The sequence below is a fragment of the Phascolarctos cinereus genome, unplaced genomic scaffold, assembly GCF_003287225.1.
Source record: "Phascolarctos cinereus isolate Bilbo 61053 unplaced genomic scaffold, phaCin_HiC Scaffold_3;HRSCAF=262, whole genome shotgun sequence".
NCBI lineage: Eukaryota > Metazoa > Chordata > Mammalia > Diprotodontia > Phascolarctidae > Phascolarctos > Phascolarctos cinereus.
Genome location: NW_027555736.1, coordinates 86114851 through 86138500, shown reverse-complemented (window position 1 = coordinate 86138500; position 23650 = coordinate 86114851). Strand labels below are relative to the sequence as shown.

At 38.3% G+C, this 23650-nt stretch overlaps 1 protein-coding gene across 5 annotated transcripts in view; it reads left to right on the top strand.

The window, feature by feature from the left end:
* TACC2 (transforming acidic coiled-coil containing protein 2) overlaps positions 1 to 21588 on the top strand; it is a 302620-nt gene extending 281032 nt beyond the window's left edge. For 4 of the 5 annotated variants that reach the window (XM_020979220.2, XM_020979218.2, XM_020979219.2 and 1 more), the window contains 7 exons: positions 416 to 559; positions 1182 to 1258; positions 3910 to 3953; positions 11868 to 12028; positions 12811 to 12917; positions 15692 to 15812; positions 21234 to 21588. In XM_020979220.2, the coding sequence (XP_020834879.1) occupies positions 416 to 559; positions 1182 to 1258; positions 3910 to 3953; positions 11868 to 12028; positions 12811 to 12917; positions 15692 to 15812; positions 21234 to 21299 (720 nt within the window). In that variant the 3' untranslated portion in view covers positions 21300 to 21588. The remainder of the gene's footprint in view (positions 1 to 415; positions 560 to 1181; positions 1259 to 3909; positions 3954 to 11867; positions 12029 to 12810; positions 12918 to 15691; positions 15813 to 21233) is intronic. The other variant, XM_078151015.1, reaches the window with a different exon arrangement.
* Positions 21589 to 23650: the final 2062 nt, after the last annotated feature.

Genomic DNA, 23650 nt, shown 5'->3' with positions numbered 1-23650 from the left:
TCCATCCTATGTATGCTGAAGAAGCAGGATCCTGTTAGATAATGACTCTGTTCATACTTGCTCTGCTTAAATGTTTTTTGATTCCTGATAAATGGCTATGATAAACAGGCTTCTCATACAGTCTATTTAAAGGCAAACTGTACCCCATCTAACTTCATTGTTTCCTGCACAGGTGCACAATGATAGATTTTTCATGGATTGTGTCACACAGTTTTCTCATCCATTATCATGACTCTTCACATTTTCTCATAGTTTTTTGTGTTCATCATTTACCAACCCCCCCCCAAAAAAAAACCCACCGCTATCCTCCAGTACACACATACACAATTGACCCATTCATGAACCGGATTAATGTGATCTTCTTTGTCTTATGATTAATGTTTACTTTTTTTTTTAATCAACAACAATTCCGCAGAGAGAAGCTGCACTCCCAGCAGATGTTCCCATCTCTAAAACTGCCTTGTACTCTCGCCTTGGGACCTCTGAGTCAGAAAAACCTCCAGCCCTTCTTTATCAACAGTCGGATTTAGATGCTTCACTCCGAATCGCTAGAGAAGAGGTATTTCCAGTGTGGGTTTTGGAGAAGGGGCCCCTTTGATTGCCCTTCAGAAGCCTCATTAAAAATCTGGTTCCCACAACATATAAACAAAGAATCTCTATGCCAAGGTGACCTCTTCTCTGATAATTTAGTTCTTACTCTGAACACTATGGGCAAACAGAAGGATGATTGAGGAAGCTGGGTTTTGATGGGCTTAGATACCATCACTGTGAAATGTGTCTGTGGAATTTAATTGGATTTGTGACAAAAAATATTCTCAATCTCTCTTTTCTGTCATCAGGCATTGCCCAAAGATGTAAACTAGTTATTCTCTGTCTCACCAATCAGAAGTGCAGCTTGGGGGCAGCTAGGTGGCGCAGTGGATAGAGCACCGGCCCTGGATTCAGGAGGATCTGAGTTCAGATCCAGCCTCTGACATATAACACTTACTAGCTGTGTGACCCTGGGCAAGTCACTTAACCCCATTGCCTAGCCAAAACAAAAAAAGTGCAGCTTGGTTAGAATACACTATTTCTCTCAAGAGATGTTTAACTAGTTGCCTTTTTGTTTCCCCATGTATGTTGTTCTATGAAAATTTACTTGAGTCTAGACTGACATTTAATATTTCCTCCTTTAATACTAGATTATCACCAAGGAAAGAGAGGTCTCAGAATGGAAAGACAAGTATGAAGAAAGTAGACGGGAAGTGATGGAAATGAGGTCAGTGATTAAGTCCGAGAGCCAGAATTGAAAGATATATCTTCTTGTTGCCCTGAAAATTCTTGTGGTATGAGTAACCATGTGAGGCAGCTTGGAGTAGTGGATAGAAGGCTGGCCTTGGAATCAGGAAGGCCTGAATTCAAATCCTGCCTGTGACACATGCTAGCTGTGTAACAGTGGGCAAGCCCTCAACTTCTCAGTGTCCCAGACAACTCTCTTAAGACTGTAAGTTACAGACAGGCTGTTCATCTATGTTAGTGGAAGGCGTTTCCACACTGGAAGTTTTCCACACTGGTGAAATCACAAAGCTGGACCCTCTTCAAAAAAGTGAGTCATCATTATAGAGTATATGTGTTATGGCTGGTTTCTTTTCTTTTCTTTCATTTCTACCAAGAATATTACATAAAATATTTTTAGAAAGTCTTATGTGCAAAATTCATTCTCTTTTCCTTTGGAATTACAATTTGTATGTTTGTTTTGTCCAGAGCTGTGATTTATCAGTGTAGGGAGCTGCCAGTGAGAAAACTCCCTCTATCAATGCAGATCACAACTGTTGCGCAATGTATAGTCCTGAGGACTCACCAGAGGCAGTGAGAGGGTCTCACAGTCAGTATGTGTCTGAGATGGGACTTGAACCCAGATCTTCCTGATTCTTAGGCCCTTTTTCTATTCAGTGCGCTGTGTGGCCTCTGTTGGGAGTATATATGGAATCTGTCTACATGAAGGCTTTTCAGAGTAAAACTGTTCAATTACGTTCAGTTTAAATCTCAGCCTTAAATCAACACATTCTTTGTTAGCATTTTAATGAACAAACCAAATGGCTAGGCTGTGATGTGGACTGCGTTTTCTTTCCCTAAGATATGTGAGGTAGCAAAAGTATCTCTTTCTCTCTCCTACTGATGACTTCTGTCTTCTGATTATCTCCTGGCCACATCCGAAGCTATAGCTGCTATCTGTTTTTAAAACACAGCCTGACCTTTTGCAGTTTAACTGTGCCCCCTCCCTTGTGAATTTGGAGGGTGGTCACAGGAATTTGAAAAGGCAGCTATTGAAGGTGCTGTGAGAAGTCCCAATGGGATATTTTTGCCCCAGACCTGCATCAGAGGTATTTATTGGTGGTGAACAGGCTGATCACTCCTGGTCAAATCAAGGGAAGGCGACATCCTATTATATATGTTTGGGCACCGCCCCACCCCCACCCTCTCAACCCCCAAATGAAGAATATTTTGAAAACTCGAGATGCCTTTTGGACTTTCTTGGACTAGCCCTTGTCTCTGTCCCTTAGAAATATTGGTATTTGGTCTTTTCCTTTTTCTCCTTAATGTTTTGCCTACAATGCACTTTTTCCAAAAAGTGCTGATTTCTTTTAAAGAATTTTTGTGATGATTTTTTTTTAAAGAAAGCTTTATGATTCTGAAGAAGTCCAAGCCAAAGAAAACTGGGAAATCCCAAGAATGCCCAGGGATTATTTTGTAGCATGGACTGAGCCCAGTAAGTGGTTTATTCTTCAATAGCGTAGAAGAAGCTGGTTTCATCTCATTGATGTAGCAAAGCTTAGACCAGGAATGGATCAGCTGCCTGAGCTATATGTAATCAGTTTATATTAACCTGTTTTCAAGAAGAAAAACTCAAGGTATGTGGTCAGCAAAGACCTGAAGGACAACTGTTGCAGTGAATTCTAGGAGCAAAGGGATTAGCTAGAAAAATATGTCTTTTGCTCTTCTTAGATAACAGTGGGGTTTAAATTAGATTGGTAACCCAAAATATAATAATGGAACAATTTTCCTATGATGGGCATTGCATAAATAGGAAATCTGGCTATTAGAAAAGCAGTATGGTATAGAAGAAAGAAGATTGGTTTTGGAGTCAGAAGACCTGAGATGAATAGTGAGCTGTGTGAAGCAAATCACATTAACCGCTTTGAGCCTGAGTTTTTTGTTTGTTTGTTTATTGTTGTTGTTATTTTAGTGAAATGGAAATAATGCAATTTATACTATCTATTCTAGGATTGTAATGAGATTTGTATTAGAGAAATAAGTGAATGTGTATTGTAACCGTGATGCAAATAGTTATTGTGACTTATAATGATGATGATTCTCTTTCCTACAGGAATAAGAAAATTTAGTTTAACTCTTTTATTAGAAAGTAACCTAGCAATAATTGTGAAATTGTTACATGGACAACATCAGTCAAAGGGGGGGAATACACAGGAAGAAACTCAGGAAATGCAAGTAGTTTAACTTGCTTATGCTAGTTAGGCTGTCAGTGAACAGAGAAGTGGGAGATAAGTTTGAGGTGGTAGGAAGAGGCCAGATCATGGAAGAAGTTAAATGCCAAGCTAAGGAGTTTGAATTCCTTTGAAGGTAATATGGAAATTTGAAACTTCCTGGAATGAATGTTTAGAGTTGTGTTTTTATGAAGTGTTACACCTATTGTTAGTGTGTAAGAGGCAACCAGAGAAGTGTAAAACATCACTTTATTTAGTGAGATTTCTATAAGTTGCTTCCTATTTAGAGACATTAGCCCACATCTCAGCCACAAATATGCATTGTGTATGCTGTCATTGCCTAAAGCTTCTTGGCTTCAAGAGATAAAATCATTTGTCATGAAGGATCAGGCAAACATCTGTACTGATTTAATTTCTCTTACAGGAAAATAGTGGCAGAGTATGAAAAGACCATCGCTCAAATGATAGGTAGGTGCCAGCTTTCTGATGGGTATTGTCCTTACATCCTGATTTTATAAAGACTTTGTGGGGAAATATGTCTGAAGACTATGTCAATCACTGAGCTCCAAACTCTGCTAAAAGAACTAAGGATGTAATAAGGCATCATAAACTTCTTACATTCTGGTTTCTGTGCCATCAAATGGTCCCCTAAAGGAAATATTCCTAGGTCAAAGAAATAACTGATTTAGAAAATCTACTTGGATATGGAAGCATAATGGAAGTGCCCATTAACAGAAACCATTTTAATTGTTTTCCTGAAGTAATGAGATCCTCTTTATGATTGCTGTTTAACCCAGCTAAACTCCCTGGTCAGGAATAGATTTGGGCCAGTCAGTAGTCTGTGATCTATGTACTCTGTTCATAGGAAAGAGTAAATTCAGGTTACAGCAGATTACATTCATTACAGGCAACCCTTTAAAGGAAAATGAATCTTTGAGAGACATGCCGGCCAGATCCATTTTATTCTAGTTCTTTTGGACCAAGCAAAAAGATCCAATCACACCTTCAAAGTTTAGTCTTAATCCTTCAGCTTAGCTCCTATCAGGTGGTATTCTTAAGAAGCCTTGGCATCATTTCCTCACAAGTAGAAGCTTTGTGTGAATACAGTAATATCTAGGTAGACTGGAATGCAGGTTAACTGAAAACAAAGCAAGAAAGGTATTTTGTTTCATTTCCTCTTACTGAAAATCTTTGTGTTATGATTTATTTCCCCTTCCTTCTTTAGCAAATATAATATCATAAACATGGCATTTCTTTGGCGATTAAAGATTTTGCAGGGCATCTCATCACCATTTTTAATGTCAATGATTATTCTACAGTATTGTACATATTACAGATTAGGAAAATTCAGCATTAATCACAGAAGGATGCCATTTGGCCCAAATCAATGATATCAGGTATTTTCTTGTAATTGTTCTCTTCCTCCTAAGAGAGGTGAGTGTGAGGGGCCATGGAACTGGTCAATTGAAGGTTATGTTACTGCATTGCAGTTAATGGAGGTTTTACTGTGTTGTGACATGATAAAAAGTTGCCTTTGGTGGAGGATAGGAGAATTTTCTGAGTTATAATTGCAGAAATCTCACCTGACCCAAGATCAATATAATAATAGTTTTGGCATCTGAGAAGAAGGCATCAATTTCACCATTTTCCATTTTGATGAGATGAAGTGTTCTTAAAACAGAGGATCTATTCCCCTCAATAACTCGAAGAGGGAAAAATCGCCAAATGTGCCGTATTCAGCATTTGCTCTGTACATTAGCTAGCATTGTGTAATTGATTATATATTTGTTATCTTTTATTAATATAACAATTTAGGATGGTATATGTACACAGAGCTTCATCCTTTCTTGAGTTAAATGTCATTGAAAGTGATAGTGTTGAAAGTTCATGTCCTCTATTATCTAGTGTTTGGCAACTTACTAAGGCCCAAAGGTTTTTAATAATAATGAAAAAAAAAACCTTTTATTGTGAGAACATCAGTAAAACCCATTATCATTTGTCTCTTTTCACATCTGAGTAATAGCTTCTTAGTACTGTTCTTGGTGTGGATTTATAAGCAAATATTGAAATAAAGAAAGGGGGAATTTCTGCTTGTTAATGAAATTCTGCCCAAAGGCATCTTTTGTTTCTACAGCTTTTTTTTTAATAAGCTTCCTTGCTTGCTTTTTCAATCCTCCCCTACACACACCCACACCCACACACACCCACACCCACAGAGAGAGAGAGAGAGAGAGAGAGAGAGAGAGAGATAAAACAAACTAAAAAGAGAATGAGAGAAGCGTTCTGGTTTGTGGCCTGCCTGAGTTGACATAAAAGGTATTTCTCATTCTGCTGCCTTCTTTACAACATAATCCCCTGAGCTGGTTTATCCAGCCAATGAGTCGCTCTCTCTTTCCCTCTCCATTCAATCTCATGAAATATGGACAGGTTTGGGCAAAAAGGATGAATTATAATTAAGCTTCTCTGAGGAATCAGAATTCTTTCATAGTATTTTCAAGTGCCTGAACCTTTCATCCTACACTGAAGCCAGAGTTTGTAAATGTATCACCTGAAGATCTATTCTACAAAGCAACATGGTGACAACATCACTTAGATAAATCTATAATCATTTATAGACAATTTCATGTATTTCTCCCAGTGTCTGGTGCTCTGGTTTCTTTCCAGCACCCAGTCCAGTTTTCTTAAGATTCCTGCTTGCCTTTTGGAAGTATCACTGCCTTTGAAATGAAAATTTCATTGTGTGTCCCTCTGCCCTCTGTTCCTGAATTCATTCATGCACACTCATCTACTTTTTCACTTTTCATAGCTTTAAAAAAAAAATCAGAAACATGGCATGTTTGTTGATTCCATCAGGCTATCAATCATGCAGGTAATTGATTAAAGGCCGCCCTTGCATTTAAAAGTTCCTTTTGGAACAACAGTGTGCTAATATAACTGGAAATTGAAACAGACAGGACTTAGCCCTTAGATTTGATAACAAGGCTATTTTCTAGGGATTTCTCAGCATTGCATGAGGTTCTATATAGAAAAAAACCACTTCTCTTTATGTATATTTCATGCCTCTGTTTCTGTTTCCATCCATCTCTGCCACTTCTATCCTACAGGCATCTTGCATGACTAACAGATGATGCTGAAGGGAAGCTTGGAGCCAGAAAGTGCTTTATCCAGCCAGGGTTCAGGACTGTAGTAAATCTTGTTCAAAATAGAATCAGCTTCCTTAGGCCAAAGGAGCCCTTTGTGGCTATGACCAGTGCTTGTGTGTGTTCTTCCCAAATCCTTCATGTTCCCAAACAGTGCATGTGATGACAGTGTGCTTTTGCCTCTTCATTTCAGTTTGTGCCATTTTCGGTTTCCACCGGCATTATTTTTTTAAGTATTAACATTTCTTGAGCCTAAATATTAACAATTCGGGATTTAAAGAAATACTTCTGTGCTTTCTGCATTACAGGTTGTTTTGCTGTTTTTTTTCTGCTTTCCTAACAATTTCCCTGATTATCTGTTTTCCTTTCATTTTTGTTGCTTCTTGCTATTTGCTTGCAAAACAAAAAAGGCAAGCCTGGTAAGTAACGCTTCTTACCCACTTTTGACGCCTGCATTACGCATCTATTAATCTTGTCTGGCTGTCTTTGCTTTTATTTTGTGTACTTGCTGCATTCCCTGAAACTTTTTATAAGCATTTAACTCCATTACCGGAGCTAAAGTATACCTTTATATAATTTTTTATAAACATTTAACTCCATCACTGGGTCTCTAGTTTAGCTAAAGATACAACAAATGGGAAGCATATGTTTCTTCCTGTCTCTTCTAGAGCCTCTGTGACCCAAGGGCTAATTTCCCGAGTTAAAGACTGTAGTCACAAACACAGAGACACGTTGGTGAATAGTTACATCTTTAGCATCATGGGTACAGAAAATTCTCTTTCAGAATTGAGGATATTAGGAAGGATATTAGGCAAAGGTTATAAAATTATCTAAGTTCAGCAAGGAGTTAAAAAAATTTTTTTTGATAAATTTTAAAGCAGAATGAAATCTAAATAAAGCCAACATGGACTCACAAATGTATACGCTGTGTATGTTCTAAGATCTAGGGAAGAATAACATGAAGCTAACTTAGAGGAAAAAGCAATTTGACTTTTGCGGCAACTCCAAGTACCCTTTTATTTATTGTGCCTCTAGATGAAACTTTAAAAAGTTATGGGGGCGGATCTTAGATTTCTTCTTTTATTTTTGGCCTTATTAGATACTGATCTCTTTATTTCATAGCACTCTAGAACTTTACAATATGGAGCACGTGTGCTGTGAAATTATGGTTCAACAGTTGCAACAAGGTTCCTCTAGGATTTCTGGTAGTAAATTTTTCTCAAACTTATAACATTTAAGAATTGGAAGAAGCCTTAGAGATAATCTAGTTCAGCTCTCTCAAAGAGATGAGGAAATTGTGGTCCATTGTGATAACATGACAGCTTGGGGTCACACAGTTAGAGGGCAGCAGAGCTGGATGAAAACTCAGGTCTCCTGCCCCTCAGCCCACTCATCTTTCCACTACAAGACACTGTCTTCACTTCTTAAATAGAAGAAGATTGTGCTGAATTCCAAGATTCAACCAAGCTCTCCTGAATCAAGGAAAATGAACTCCACCAATTAGGGGAACTGGGTTTCTATAAATTTGGGAATTTAAGGCATCCCCAAATGTCTTTCTAATTCACAGGAAGAAAAAGAGACATCTTGGTATGAGTTATAGCCTTTGAGTCTACTTTAAAGTAGAACTAACTACCACCTCTGTAAAATGAGCCCTTTTAGGTCACAACTAGGGTTTGTATGTTCCCTTTCCACTGTGGCCCTCTAGCACAGTGCAAGGCAAGCTTTGACTTCATTCGGTGTACCTCAACACCTAGTTTGAGCTGAGACGTTGGGGATAATGTTTCCATTTTCACAATGGAGGTCCCAGTGGGTAATTCTATATATAGCTGCTTTCTCCTTTCTGTTGAGTCATCTTGTCAGAGTAAAAGCTAAAATCAAGAAGTAAAAATTCTGTGCAAAAAAAATAATAAACTTATTCCCAGTGGAAAGGTCACAGCCAAATTTCAATTTAACAGTTGTAAAGTGATATGAGCTTGAGGGGGGGTTAGTCCTGATGGAAAGACAAGTGTAATTTCCTGATCAGACTCTAGTCTAAAAATAATCCCAGGAAGAAATGGTGGAAAGGAACATTAAGTAGGGCAAAAGCTTGTTGGCATGGGAAGACCAGGGACAATTGAATTGCTTTACCTGAGGCAGTCTCTCACAGAGTTAGTCTCATTTTAGAGCCCTATACTATGAAAGTCATACCTTTGTTTAAAATAAATAGCCCAGTTAACACAGAAGTTAGCACTTCCACTGTCCCAAAGCAAGCTCCTGGGTTTCTTTAGGAGACATTGTTAACTAGATTCTAAGTGTAAGACAATTAAGCTGGCTTTATCTCTTACTCATACTGGAAGGAGCACACAATTTCTTTTTTTTTCACTTATTTCCTTTTCATTTAGATGGTGATAGAACTACCTACACACTATAGCCATATGAGACTTTGATCCAGGGATTGGGTTCTAGTACAAAATGTAATGTTTTTATGGAATCAAGCCTTCAGAGGTCATTTAGTTGAATTTTTCCTTGACCAAGAAGAATCTTCTTTGCAGTAACCTCAACAAATGGTTATCTCTAGACTATACTTGAAGATATCTAGTGAGGGTCAGGAGCCCCTCACCTCCTGAGAAAACCCATTCCAATTTTTTTTATAACTCTAGTGGTTAAGCTCAATGCTGCTTCTCTGTAGCTGGTTCTAGCCTCTGGGGCCAAGCAGAAAAAGTCTAATCCATCTTCTAATTGATAGCCTTTAAAAACTTGAAAACAGCTACCATGCTCTCCCTAAGTTATCTGTTCTTTAAACTAAATATTCCACTTCTTTCAGCTGATCTCATAAGTCATGGTCAGCATTTGACATCCCTGTTCTGGTGGCTCTCTTCCATGCCAGTATATTAGTGTCGTTGTTAAAATGTGGCACCAAGAACTGAACCCTACACTCTAGATGTGTTCTAACCAGGGCAGAGAACAGCAGGATCATCTCTTCTTACATGCTGGAGACTTTGTCTCTCTTAATGCAGCCTAAGATCACTCTAATATTTTGGCTGCCACAGCACATTATTGACCTTCGTTGAGTTTGTGGTCTGCTAAAGTCCCTAGATTTTTTTTCCAATGAGCTGCTATTTAGCCATACCTCCCCTATTTTCTATTTCCTCTCTTAAAAGATCAAGTGTCCTTGCTCTTTATCCAGACAAACCACTCTACCTGTACCTTCAATTCCATCTATTCCTTCTTCCTCCCTCCCTCCACTTCTTCTTTCTGTCGCTGCCCCTTCCTCCCTATTTTGCTTCCCACCCACTTTGTTGTTTCCACTCTTTCTTATCTTCAGGCTTTCCCTTTCCATTGGTTCTTTCCTATCTGCCTACAAATGTACTCATGTATCTTCAATCCTATAAAAACCTTCCCTCAACCATTCTACTTCCATGACACTACCAACCCATCTCTTTTTCCTTTTACCATCTAATTCCTTGAAAAAAGCAATCCTTACCCCAAAACTCAGCTTCTTTCTCTCCCCTTGTTCATTGGCTTCTGTCCACACTACTAATGATACTCCTAATGGTCAGCAGTCACTTCCTTGTTAAATCCAGAAGAATTATCTCAGTTCTCTTTTCCTTGAGCTCTCCCTATCTTTTGGGACCGTTGACAATTTCCTGTTTCTGAACACAATCTTTCACACTCAATCAGCTTCTGAGACACTTCTGTTTAACTCTCTAACCACTCCTTTTATCTCCCCTTTGCTTTCCTCTGAATTCTTTAGTCCTTACCCAGCTCCTCAATTCTGTCTGTTTTCAAGACTGTTCTCAGGTGTCTTTTCTTTTCCCTCTAAAACTCATTCATTCCAATGACTTCAACTATCATTTCTACCCAAATGACTTTTAAAACCATATTTCTAGTCCCAGCCTTTCTGCCAAATTCAGACAATCTAACCAAGACCATTTCACGTGGATGTTTCCCTAGCCCCTCAGATTTAACCTGTCGCAAATCAATCTTATTATCTTTTGCCTCCCCTTACCAACAACTGAGCCCTATATCAGTATCTCTGTTTTAGACAATGGTGATATCATTTATCTAGTCACTTGTCTTTGAAGCTTTGATATTAATTTTGGCTTTTCCTTCTCCGTATGTCCAATGAATTATCCGTTTTTGTCAGTTCTACATCTTGAGTTCCAAGAATAACAGATTTTGAGAATGGAAAGGGGTCTCATCAGCCATATAAGCCAACCCATACATAAAAGGACCCTGCCCTATAGTATAGCTATATATGGTGTATATCTGGCCTCTAAATAAAGGAAAACAAATCTAATCCTTCTTACATATGATAGCCCTTGACATCCCCACTCAGTCTTTTAGTCTTTCCAGACTGAATAACTTCAAACTTCAACCAGCTTTCATAACCAACCCTCATATCATCATCAACTCAAAGGCCTTCACTATCCTGGTGTCCCCCTCCTTTTTCCTCTTTAATCCATCCTCCATATTGTTGCCATATTGATCTGCCTTACACATGCTCTTCAATGACTCCTTGTCACCTTCCTTTTTCTTGATATTGGAGGCTTTCTACAAGCTGTTAAGACCATGTCTGACCAGACTTAACCTCCCACTATTCCCTGACTCATTCACCAAATCAGATATTTGCTGTCACCCAATGATGCCCTGTGTTGTATAACCCATGTGCCTTTGCTAGTGCTGTTCACTATGCCTGGAATATCCCTCACTGCACTCCTACATGCACCTATTTAAATCCTATTCATTCTTTAAAGCTACAATCCCAAATACCATCTCATCCATGAAGGCTTCCCTGATCCTCCCCAATCAGTAACTTCCTCTCCAGGAAGCATATGGTATACGACTCTTTATGTATGTGTCCTGTCTCATCTTAGTGACAATTCTTTGTGTATGTGTTGTACCTCTTTCCTTGTAGATTATCAGCTCTGTCACTGCGTGGACTGTCTTACTTAACTTTGGTATCTCCCATAGTTCTTTAGCCTTAGTGCTTACTAAATGTTTAAAGTTGATTAAAAAAAGATAGTTGTCAAGTTTCCCCTTCACCAATGATCTAAAGACTCAGGCCCAATATTCATTTGGCTGGCATTCCTTCATTTTTCTACTTGAAAGGGAGAGTAGCTTTTAGAAAGCCATTCTGTCTCAAAACATATAGTAACATAGAATATTGCTCATTAGGTTCAGTTACATGCAGCAAGACTGTGAGTGAAGCAGTGCATAAGCCACAGGCTCAATTGTTCGGCTATTTCTATTTTTGAACCAGAGGATGAACAGAGAGAAAAGTCGGTCTCCCACCATACTGTCCAGCAGCTGATTGTGGAGAAGGAGCAAGCCTTGGCTGACCTGAACTCAGTGGAAAAATCTTTAGCTGATCTTTTTAGGAGATATGAAAAAATGAAAGAGGTCCTGGAGGGTTTCCGCAAGGTATGTTTCAGGAATCGGCACGTGTGGCTCTTAGCATTATGTTTTGCTCAGAGGTATTAAGTAAATGTTGGATTGAGTTCTTCTTACCTCAGATTTATTTTCTAGTGGACATGGGGAGTTGCATAAGAACATACTCACAGATCATAATATCATAGATTTAGAGACCCAAAGTTCTAACCCTTTCATTTTACAGATGAGGGCACTGAGGCACAGAGGGGTTCAGTAAATTGCCTAAGGCCATGTAGCTATTATATGTCTGAGGTGAGACTTGAACCCAGGTCTTCCTGACTTTAAGTGCAATTCTCTATCCATTCTGCCACAATGCTTTTTGTTTCCTGAGCTGATGTACTGGTTTCAGAGTCAGGAGAAGCCTTGATCTGAATTCTGTCCTTGACACTTATTAGTTGTATGTGAGCCTCAGATAACATATTTAAAACATTTGCAAATCTTTAGGTGCTATGTAAATGTCAGGTTTTGTTTTTAATACATTTGGTTCAGAATTGGGTATTGGTGACTGTGTGCAGGGAGCACCAAAATGAGAAGGAACAAAGTGTTTTGAGTTAGGAAAAATGATTCCTGTGAGGAAAAGGAATGAGTTAACTAGATGCTCTTATGGAAAGATTTTTGAATAAACAGTCAAAGGTGGGTTAAAATTAGCTATAGAACTAGGGAGTCAAGCGGTTTTGCTTCTGCTGGGAGCAGTGAGGTCTCCAGTTTACTCTTCATGTTTATGGGTTTCTTTTTGCCCCTGGGATCTGACGTCATTTTCCTTCCTGTCTTAGAATGAAGAGGTGCTAAAAAAATGTGCTCAGGAGTATCTGTCCCGTGTGAAAAAAGAGGAGCAGAGGTACCAGGCACTCAAAGTACATGCAGAGGAAAAACTGGACAGGTAAATTCTTTTTCAATGTGTCACCCTTGCCTCTTCACTCTCTCTCACTTCCCTATGTCCAGTCAGTGATCAAGTCCTACGCTTTCTCCCTTTGAACCATCTCTCTTTTTTTAAAATTCATAGTTGCTTTACTTTTAATAATGAGAAACTGTAAACATACTATACCTCCAACCACTGGAAAATGGCTGGATAAATTGTGATATTGTTGCCATATTAAAAGATACAAACGTAATTTTTTTTTAAAAAGCACATACAAAGTAATGTAGAGCAAATTATGACTGGGGAAAAAGGGTTTTTAAGTCCTTATATGAGACAGTTAATCTGGATGGAACATGTCTGACCCCATATGGTGATTTTTATGTTGAGACCATAGGTATGATGTTTGTTAAACCTAGTGCAACTGTGGCTCTCACTGAAACCAATTTCAGTAAAGGGTAACTGAATCACAAATACAAGTGACTTTAAATGAACCATCTCTTGAAGATGCCTGTTTCTCTCCTCTGACACTATTACAACTCTGATGCAGGTCCTTGTCGCCTTACACCTGGACAAATGGGGTAGCCTGCTGGCGGGTCTCCCTGTTTCTATTTTTCCCACTCCAATCGCTTCCATTCAGCTGTCATACAAATCTTCCCAAAACCCAGCTCCGTCTTATTCTCCTGTTTAATCAGCTTCAGTGGCTCCCTATCACCTCCAGAATCAAATATAAAATACTGTGTTTGTCTTTGAGAGCCCTTCACAACCTTTCCATCGCTTCTTCCCTGTGACACTGGCTTCCTTGCTGTCTCTCCCACAAGAAGCTCCCGGTTCTGAATCTCAGTATTTTCACTGGCTGTCTCCCAGGCCTGGAACATTCTCCCTTTTCATCTCCACCTCCTAGCTCCCCTGGCTTCCTTCAAATCTCAGCTATAGTCCCACCTTCTGCCTTTCTTAATTTTAATCTCAGTACCTTTTTTTCTGAGACTACCCCCAGTTTATCCTGTATGTATGTTTGTATATCATTGTTTGCATGTTGTCTCCACCATTAGACTGTGATTGCCTCAAGAGGAAGAATGATTTTTTTTTGCCTTTCTTTGTATCCCTAGTACTTAATACCATGCCTGCCAAAAGTAAGAGTTAAGTAAATGATAATTGATTGACTGTTCTTACTGAGTACTTATAAAAAAAATCAAGAGAATCTGTATAGTATAGATTTACCAGTTTATCTATATAAATTTATTAAAACAAATTCATGCCATAGGAATTTATGCTCTTGCTTTTAAAGATAAATATTTGTTATTCACTTTTCTTGGGGAAATCCCTACAATAACAAATCAGCGTGACTGAGGAAGGCAGCAAGATAGCATTCAGATCCCTGGATTTGCAGAAATAAATTCTGCATACATATGCATAAATATGTGTAAACATAACTTCCTAGATTGAATAAATTATTGAATGCATGTATAAACACATTTTCCTAGGTGGAACAAATTATCAAAATATTTTCAAAGATAATCTATGGAAATATTTACCTTATTCTATGGAATTTAAACCTTTTACAGAAAATTTTCTTAGCTTGTAATATTAACCAGTCTAATTGGGCCACACACTTGATTTGGGAGGTGAGAAGGGAGAGGTGATTTCCCAAAAACCTACTAACATACACTTGATTCTGAGAGTGACACCATTTTCCTTTTGAATAGAATCCAAGTTTTCTTCCTAATCCAGGTTGTCTCTCAAATGTTTCTAGGATTTTTTGAAAGTCAAATGTTTTAAGAGCATTATTTGCTATGTTGATAATTGGCATTAAGAAAAGAAATGTGACTCTGGCCAGGCAGTAGTGAAGGCATATTATGAGGAACAAGCCAAGAAAATACCAGAGGTAGAATTGCAATCTTCCCACACTCCAGCTATACTTAAAACCACTCGAGAAATTATCTTACCCCTTGTTAAAGGCAAAATATCCAGAAAAAGTGGGCATTGCAGACTTCTAGAATGTGGAAATAGTCTTGATACCATTTTGCTCCTTGCTGTCTTGCTTTCAGTTATGGTGTCTTGGTTATCATGAGCAAGAGTCAGTTCAGGTCCAGGCAGCCCCCTCCATCTAAAGTCTCCTTGCTGGATGTGTTCAGAGGAGGCTTCTGTGAACTGATGCAGAGTGAAGTGAGCAAAAGCAAGAGAACAATTTATACAATAACAACAACATTGTAAAAATGAACAATTTGGAAAGAATTAAGAACTCTGATCAATTGTATATGTAATAATGAATATCGCACTTCTTCCCTTCTCGATGGGAGGGGATGAAGGTAGGGAGAGAATATGGAACTGAAAATAAAAATAAAATTTTAAATAAAGAAAAGAACTCTGCTCAGCATGGTGATCAATCACAATTCCAGAGAATTGCTAATGAAAGTGGGTAGAATTCTTCATTAGCAGTTCTATGTAATTTAGAGTAGTTAGAATGGAAGGTCCTTGTGAGTTTTGGTTGTTCGTGCATTTGATTTGTATCTCCAACACCTGGCATATAGCAGGCACTTAATAGAGATTTATTGATTGGTTGATTGATCTCAGAGTTGCCTGCAGTACTGACAGGTTTATTGGCTTGCCTACAATCATACAGCCATTACTTCCTGAATTTAAGCCCAGCTCTCAATTCACTATAATATGTAGCCTCTTGGTAACAATATAATAAACATAATATAATACAATATTGAATTGAATTATAGAAAGGCAAGTGGAAATATTAAAGTTTCCTTAATGGATAATATCCATCTGTGCATCATGTATTCCCACAGAGCCAACGCCGAGATTGCACAAGTCCGAGGAAAGGCTCAGCAGGAGCAAGCAGCCTACCAGGCCAGTCTCCGAAAGGAGCAGCTGAAGGTAGATGCTCTGGAAAGAACACTGGAACAAAAGGTAATTTATTAAGTGACTTCGTTGTGTTCCCAAAGTAAAGTCTCCTTGGAGATGTGGTGTTTGCCAGTGTGCCGATCCACCTGCGATACTGTGGCTGCCACCTTCTGACACTCTATCCATTGTGCCACCTAGCTGCCTGCTATGATGCAATAATCCTTTACAAATTATCATATCTAGGAGTTCTTAATCTGGGATCCATGGATAGATTTCAGGATGTCTCTGAGCATGGGTGAAAAAAAAAACTAACTCTAACTGAAGGTTATCATTTTCTTTAGTTATTTAAAAACAGTATTCCAGGGGTTCACAGGCTTCACCAGAAGGACAAAAGGGTTCATGGCACAAAAAGAGTTAAGACCTTTGGTCTAGTCTACCCTGTCATTTTACAGAAGAAGAAACAGGTCCAATTAAATTGAATGACTTTGCCAAGGCTACACAGATATTGAACCTAGCTCTTCAGACTCTCAGTCCAGAATTATATTATGATGCACTTTTCCAGTATGGAGACACCCCTAGAAATTTCCCAGAACCCTTCTACCTTGTGAAGATTTATCTAGTTATCCTTGGAGAGAATGTGCCTACTTGTTTATGTGCCCATTAATCTGAATTCTGTGCATGCAGACATCAGTATTCTAGCATCTCTTCCAAAGTTGCCTTGGAGAGACAGCTAGGAATTCTTCATTTTGAGAATCTCAATCCTTATTCTCTTCAGGGTTAAAGTTCTTAAACTGGGTGTGGTAAACTTGTTTTCTTTTGTTTAGTATTTTGATAACTACACTTCAGTGTAGTCAGCTTCCTTTTATAATCTTATGCATTTTATGTATTTAAAACCATTCTTCTGAGAAAAATCCATAGGTTTTACCAGATTGCCAAGGGGGTCCATGACATAAACAAAAGTTAAACTTCTTAAATGAAGTCGAGAGACCCCATTGAAATCAGTGAATAAATGCAGTTCCTCATTTACTTCGTGAAGGAATGAAGGTGAACTAAGACAGAGAACTGGGATCTCTTGACAGCTACCAACTATTACTTAACTTTAATGATATACGGGAAAAACGTTGGTCTGGGAGACAGCAGGTCTTTGTTCTAGTTTAAAATCCAATGCTAATCATCTCTAGGGCTTTAGGCAACTTGCTTCAACTCTCTGGGCCTCAAGCTTGCTCATTTGTAAAATGAGAAGTTGGACAATGGAATTTCTAATGCCCCTTTCAGCTGTGGAAAAACAATAATGTTTCATTCTCCTATGCTACTTAATTTCACTACATCATTTTAACCTACTGCCTTGTAGTAAGTTACTTCTTTTATACAGCATTAGAGCAACCAGAAAGCTTAGATAACTAGATTTTTTTCATATTTCACCAGTTATCAATTTTTTATAAAGAAAGAGATACATCAAACAAATAAACTGATAGGAGAGGTAGATTTAAAGTCAGTCTCCAGAGTATGCCACAGGGTCAGTACACATAGCTTTGTATAGTTTTCACATCTCTGTGATTTTGCAGTGATAACTGATGCTCACGGTGACAGCCCCGAGCCCTGCAAGATCCTAAAATCCTACATAGTCAGGAAAGAAAGATTCACTTATGTTACAGTTTTAGGGGCAAGGTTATTTTCATTGTATTCTAACTTTAAAAAAGAATGAATTCGTTTATGGTACCGATAGTGACTATCAGCTGATCAAAAAAGAAAAATCAAAGAATCACAAAATTTGAGTGTTAGAGGGGACCTCAGTGGGCATCTGATTTAACCCATGCACAAAGAGGATCTCCACTATAACATACTTTAAAAACAGTCATTGAGTCACTACTCAATGTCAAAGAAGTATTTCCTGACATTTAGACTACATCATCCTCTTTGTAACTTCCACCCATGGCTCCTGGTTCTGCCCTCTGGGGTCAAACAAAAGGAGTGTGATCCCTCCGGCACATGACAGCCCTTCAGATCCTTGGGAACAGCTGCCATGGCCCCTCTGAGTTTTCTTTTCTCTTCGGACTAAACCCACACAGTGCCTTTAACAAATCGTCATGTTACAAGGACTCAAGGTCCTTCGTCATCCTGGTTGTTTTTCTCTTAACACTTTCCTCTCTTAGCAGTGTCCTCCCTTAGGCTCACTCAGAATGGAACCCAGTACAGATGAGGTCTGGCAACGGCAGAGTATAGTGGGACAATTGCCTGCCCAGCTTAAGACAGTGCATGTGCCTACCTACTTTCAACAGGACTTGAGGCAGATGGTAAAACATACAAAAGAGTCGAAGGAGTAGATAATTTGAGAGGCCTTAATTGAGAATGAACATACTTGGGTATTAAATTTGGCTCTAGGTTTTTAGGCAGCTAAGGCAAAAAGAGAAGCAATGGAGCTTACATTGTTTTCATTTTCTGACATGTAAATTCAAATGTAGAGGAAGATAGATAGATAGATAGATAGATAGATAGATAGATAGATAGATAGATAGATAAATAGATATACACACATATACACATATATACATGTGTGTGTATATGTGTATATGTATATATATGTGTGTGGTGTGTGTACATATATATACATATACACACACACACACACACACACATATATATGTATATATGTATGTATGTATATTTCCTGGAACTAAATATAAGCAGAAACGTAAAATTATTTGAACAGGTTTGAGGCTACATTCAGTTCATGATCTAGTCCTCTAACAAAGATATGTATTACTGCCTTTCTTTTCTTTGGATTAAAATCAGAGTCCCAGCTTTAGAGATGAGATATGAGGGAGGCAATACAGCCTTTTTTTGTAGAAGCTTCAGACCTAGACATATATTCTTGCTCAGCAAGCAGGCCAACATATTTCAGCATTAGCATGAGCAGCCAGGGATTCCCACTACCCTGCTCCCTGCCTCTTCCTTCCCTCACCTCCAGAGAGTATTTTTTTTGTCTCAGAAAGGAATTTTAAATATTCTCAGTCTTTCCTACAAGTGATTGGTTGAGATCCCAAAGTTTCTGAAAGAGGTGGCGTTAAGTGGAAACATGCTTAGGAAAGATACTATCAGTTGTTTTCCGCTTCCATAAAGAATTTCAGTATGGTCCAATAGTGTGTCAGCAGTCACCATGTGTTGACATAGTAAGCATTTAATAAATGTTGTTGAATAAACCTTATTTTAAGAAGATTTATACTTTATTGGTCCCTCCAGGATCATGTGGTGGCAAAAATACACTCCTTAAGCACAAAAAGTTTAGCTGTCAAATAAGGTGGTCTAAGCTTGATTATTTAAATATTGGTGGACGTCTGTTGAAAGACGACTTAATGTTCATGTAACTGTTGCTAAAATGTTCTTTCTAATGATGTCTAATCAAAAAAATCCAGCTACAGGGCAGCTAGGTGGCACAGTGGATAGAGCTAAAGCCTTGAAGTCAGGAGGACCTGAGTTCAAATCCGGCCTCAGACACTTGACACTTAGTAGCTTTGTGACCCTGGGAAAGTCACTTAACCCCAATTGCCTCACCACAAAGCGCAAAAAAAAAAATCCAACTGCTTGTAAGGCCACTTCTAGACACAGATGATTTTTTTAAAAATGTCAGGTTAGAGCAGAAGCTTCTCTTCCAACTTGTAGAACCTTTGAATTTCCCACATTGATAACTTATTGAGAAGAGAGCTAGCAGAGAGTTTTATGAACATGACCAACAGATTTAATAGTCTGTAATTTTGAGGTCAAATGTGAGGTAAACCACACTTAGTGCCTGTCCTGGTGACCAGGACCAGGGATGCCATTCAGCTCAGATGCCAATGCGCACATGTGCTTTTTTCCTTAGACCTTGCATAGCCCTTCATACCTCTTATGTTTATGTCGTATTTTATTCTTCACTGTGGCTAACATGTAACTAGTGCACATTTGTTTTCCAGTTTTGCATACTTCCATATACTGTATCTTCCCTACTAATGATTTTTCCCTTCCCTAACTGGAATATGAGCTCCATGACACCAGGTGTCCCGTATCTTAGTTATCTTTCCATCTCCCCCATTGCTTACCACAGAGTCTATTCATAGGGCATCTTCGCTATTTCTGAGATTTGTGATATTGTTGGTGGGAAAAGGAAGAGAACAAGCATGTATAAAGTACCGACTATGTACCAGGCACTGTACTAAGTGCTTTACAAATATCCCATTTGATTCCTACAACAATCCTGTGAGGAAAAGGCTATTGTTATCTCAATTTTACAGTTGATGAGACTGAGGCAGACAGAGGTGAAGTGACTTGGCCAGGATCACACATCTAATGTCTGAGGCTGGACTTGAACTCAAGTCTTCCTGACTACAGGCCCAGTACTCCAGCCCTAGCTGTTGGTTATGGTACTCCCTCAGCCAATGTAGATCATAGCCCATCCATACATTAGTAATCAATCTTCCAGATAGAGAAGATGGAATTCCTATGAGAGAAAAAAACCATCACCTCTTGGGCAGCTTTCTCATTATGAGCCCTTCTGAACTTAAGCCCACAGTCAAGTTCACGCTAACACGAGGCATTAGAATATAAGAGGAGAGGCTGCACGTAGAAATGCTTAATAAATAGTTGTTGAATGAATGGGTGAGTTTTAACAGCAAGATGTCTACTGAGACCTAATTCAACTTTATCTGCTTAATCAAATACTTGGAAATATGTGGAGTGATTAGTTCCTACTTGGGGAGTAGAGGGAGAGTAAGAGGGAGGAGAGAATCCCTGATATTTTCTAAACATGTAGAGATAGGTGATGTATATAATTTAGCAAAGTGACATGCCAACTGTGGATGCAGATTAATGTACCAGTAATCCCTCTGGTAGAAGGCTCAGAAATGTTTCTAGATAATCAGAGTTGTCACTGATAGTTGAACCGGGTGCCTCCCACTGAGACCAATTATTTTCTAGTTACTTGGAGAAATTGTTTGTGGGAGGATTTGCATTTGATTGGCCTTTAGAAGACAACTGATCTTTCAGGGATAGGGAGAGGAGGAAATTTCTCATTTTTTTGTTCATGAAAATACAAGATTATTCTGACGGGAGGGGGGCTGTTGAAGCATCTATCAGTAATTTGTGCATACTTTTAGATGCTTAAAAAACAAGCTAACTAAGGAACTGGAAAGATCTGCATGCCATTTAGCCTCCTTCTACAGTCCAATGTACGTTAGAGTCTAGAATCTCAATTCAGCAATTTTGTTGCATTTTCTGGTGTAAGGATCCAGCAGAAGCAGTGCTAACACCAATCTACATAGAACTACTTAATTCTTTATTTTCTGATATTTCTCAGCAATGCTCACCAGTGTGAGTTAACTCCTCCCCTGGATTCCATATATATCAAACAAGTAATTCTAGGGAACAGGAGGGCATAGTGGATAAGAACCCCAAAAGGAGCCAAGATGAATATTTTATTCCAATTAATAGTCACTTTCTTTCCTTCACTTTCAGAATAAAGAAATAGAAGAACTTACCAAGATTTGTGATGAACTGATTGCCAAAATGGGGAAAAGCTAACTTTGAACCAAATTTTTGGACTACACTATTGAGTGCAATATGACCATTGGCACACTGATGTCCATACCTTTATGTGGACAGGTTATATTTTCACTTTTTCGTATGCACTACTGTATTTTCTTTCTAAATAAAGTTGATTTAATTGTATGCAGTTCTCAGAAGACTATCAGAATTTCTTGCTATTGTTTGCATTTTCATAGTATAATTCATAGCAAGTTGATCTCAGAGTTCCTGTATCAGGGAGATTGTCAAATTCTCTAATAAATGACAAATTGCTGATCCTAGCTTATCCCTTTGTACATGAGTTCCCATGTTGGGTGTCTTTTGGATTTAATATGAACATGTATAACTTTGCATGGGGACTCTTGCCTTAAGGAGTGTAAACTTGATCCGCATTTGCTGATTTGTTTTAAAAAAAACACACACACAAAAGAAAAAGAAAAATGCATGTTTCAAATAAAATTCTCTATTGTAAATAAATTTTTTTCTTTGAAACTTCGAAACAAGTGTGGCTATGTTTTATCTTCTATGAAGACATTTGTTCCCAAGCCCCCATTCCCTTTTGGTACCTTGAAAAAATGTAGTAGAAAAGAGATAGATCCCTCTTTTTTAAAAGAAGGAGGGTGGACTAGATTTCCAGAGTTCTTTCAGGCTTCTTTATTGGAAGATGTCAGCTTTAGGATGTGAGGATGAGAGTTCTTTTCCTTGACCTAGTATCCATTTCTCTGTCTATAGTTCAAGAGGCATCCCTTGGGAAATAGGGGAAGTGCTCATGTACCTTGTCTATTATACTGAAGCTACTGAGAATTGCTGAATTTCTTCAAGTGAATTGATCAAAATGGTTTAGATCTTGATGATAAGAAAAAAATTTTATTTGGTTTTTTAAATCTAATTTCTTTTTTGTTAATTGAAAAAAGAAAAAAGAGTCTGCCTTTCCTCTAAACAATTTTCTTAATAAACACTGTAATGTAATAATGATAACCAACATTTACATAGTGCCTACTATGTGCCAGGCATTGTGCTAAGTAAGCACTTTACAAATATTATCTCACTGGATCCTCGCACTAATCCTGGGGGTTAGGTGCTATTATTATCTCCTTTTTAAAGATGAGGAAACTGAGGCAAGCAGCAATTAAATGACTTGCCTAGTTGAATGCCAGTTAAATGACATGACTAGTAAGTGTCTGGGCTCAAATTTGAACTCAGATCTTCCTGACTCCAGCACTAGCACTCCATCTACTGTATCACCCCTACTGTAAAATACTGTAAAATGCTTTGCAAACTTTAAAGCAGTTAAATAAATGTTGGTTATTATTATTATTACTTAAACTCAAATTAATCTGTGATCTTAATAATGTGGGTAATCCCTCCAATAAAGTAGATCACAGCTCATCAGTGACTATTTATTATCATTAATAATCCTTAAGCATTTTCCGTTCATTGTAAAGTCGATTTTATTAACTTAGTGAATTTAATTTTAATACTGCTAAAACATTTTCTGTTCTTTTAATGTGGATTTTATTAATTTGAGCTAAATTAAGCAATACTAAAACATTTTCCGTACATTTAACACTGAAATATTAGAAAGGGCCACCACCTCTCCATGCAAAATAGGTAGTTCAACTGCCCTTGAGATTAAATTAACCATGTATTTGTCATTATACTCCTTTAATTGTTACTGGCTAGATATTATGAATCACCAAGTTAGAAGCTGTTGATTAAACTTTTACCTGTGTAGGGGCAGGAGTAATAGGAAGCAGGCTAGTTGGGGAAGGATGGAGTGTATCTACTTAGAAACCTTCTCTGACTCCCCCTCCCCCCTCCCATTGTCAGCATCCTCTCTCTTTGATTTACCTCGGTTTTTTTTTTACTCATCTGGGTAGATTGTAAGCTCCTCGTGGGCAGGAAATTTAATTTTTTTCTTTGTATCTCAGCACCCACCACAGTGCCTTGAATATATTGTAGGTGCTTTAACAAATGTTTGTTGGATTAGATTAAATTGGATTGGATTGAATTGAATTGAACTGGAATTGAATTGAATTGACTGGAAAGAAGTGAAAGATCAGAGGCACTAGGCCCCAGCTCAGCCCAGGGTTTTCAAGGTTGCCTTCTCTCACCAATGGAAGCAGCAGAGCGTTGCCAGTTGTTTTCCTGGTCGTCTTTATCTTCAAGCTGAAAGGTCAGTCGTATTGTTGATTTGGGTAGAAGAATTTGTTCCAATGATCCACGCAGTAGGAAATGTCAGTCACCCTGAATCTCTCTGCCTACTTTGGCAGAGTGAAGTAGAGACCTATTGAATTCATCGAGGTATACAGCCAGTTGGTACCACATAGGCGAAAAAGAAACATCTC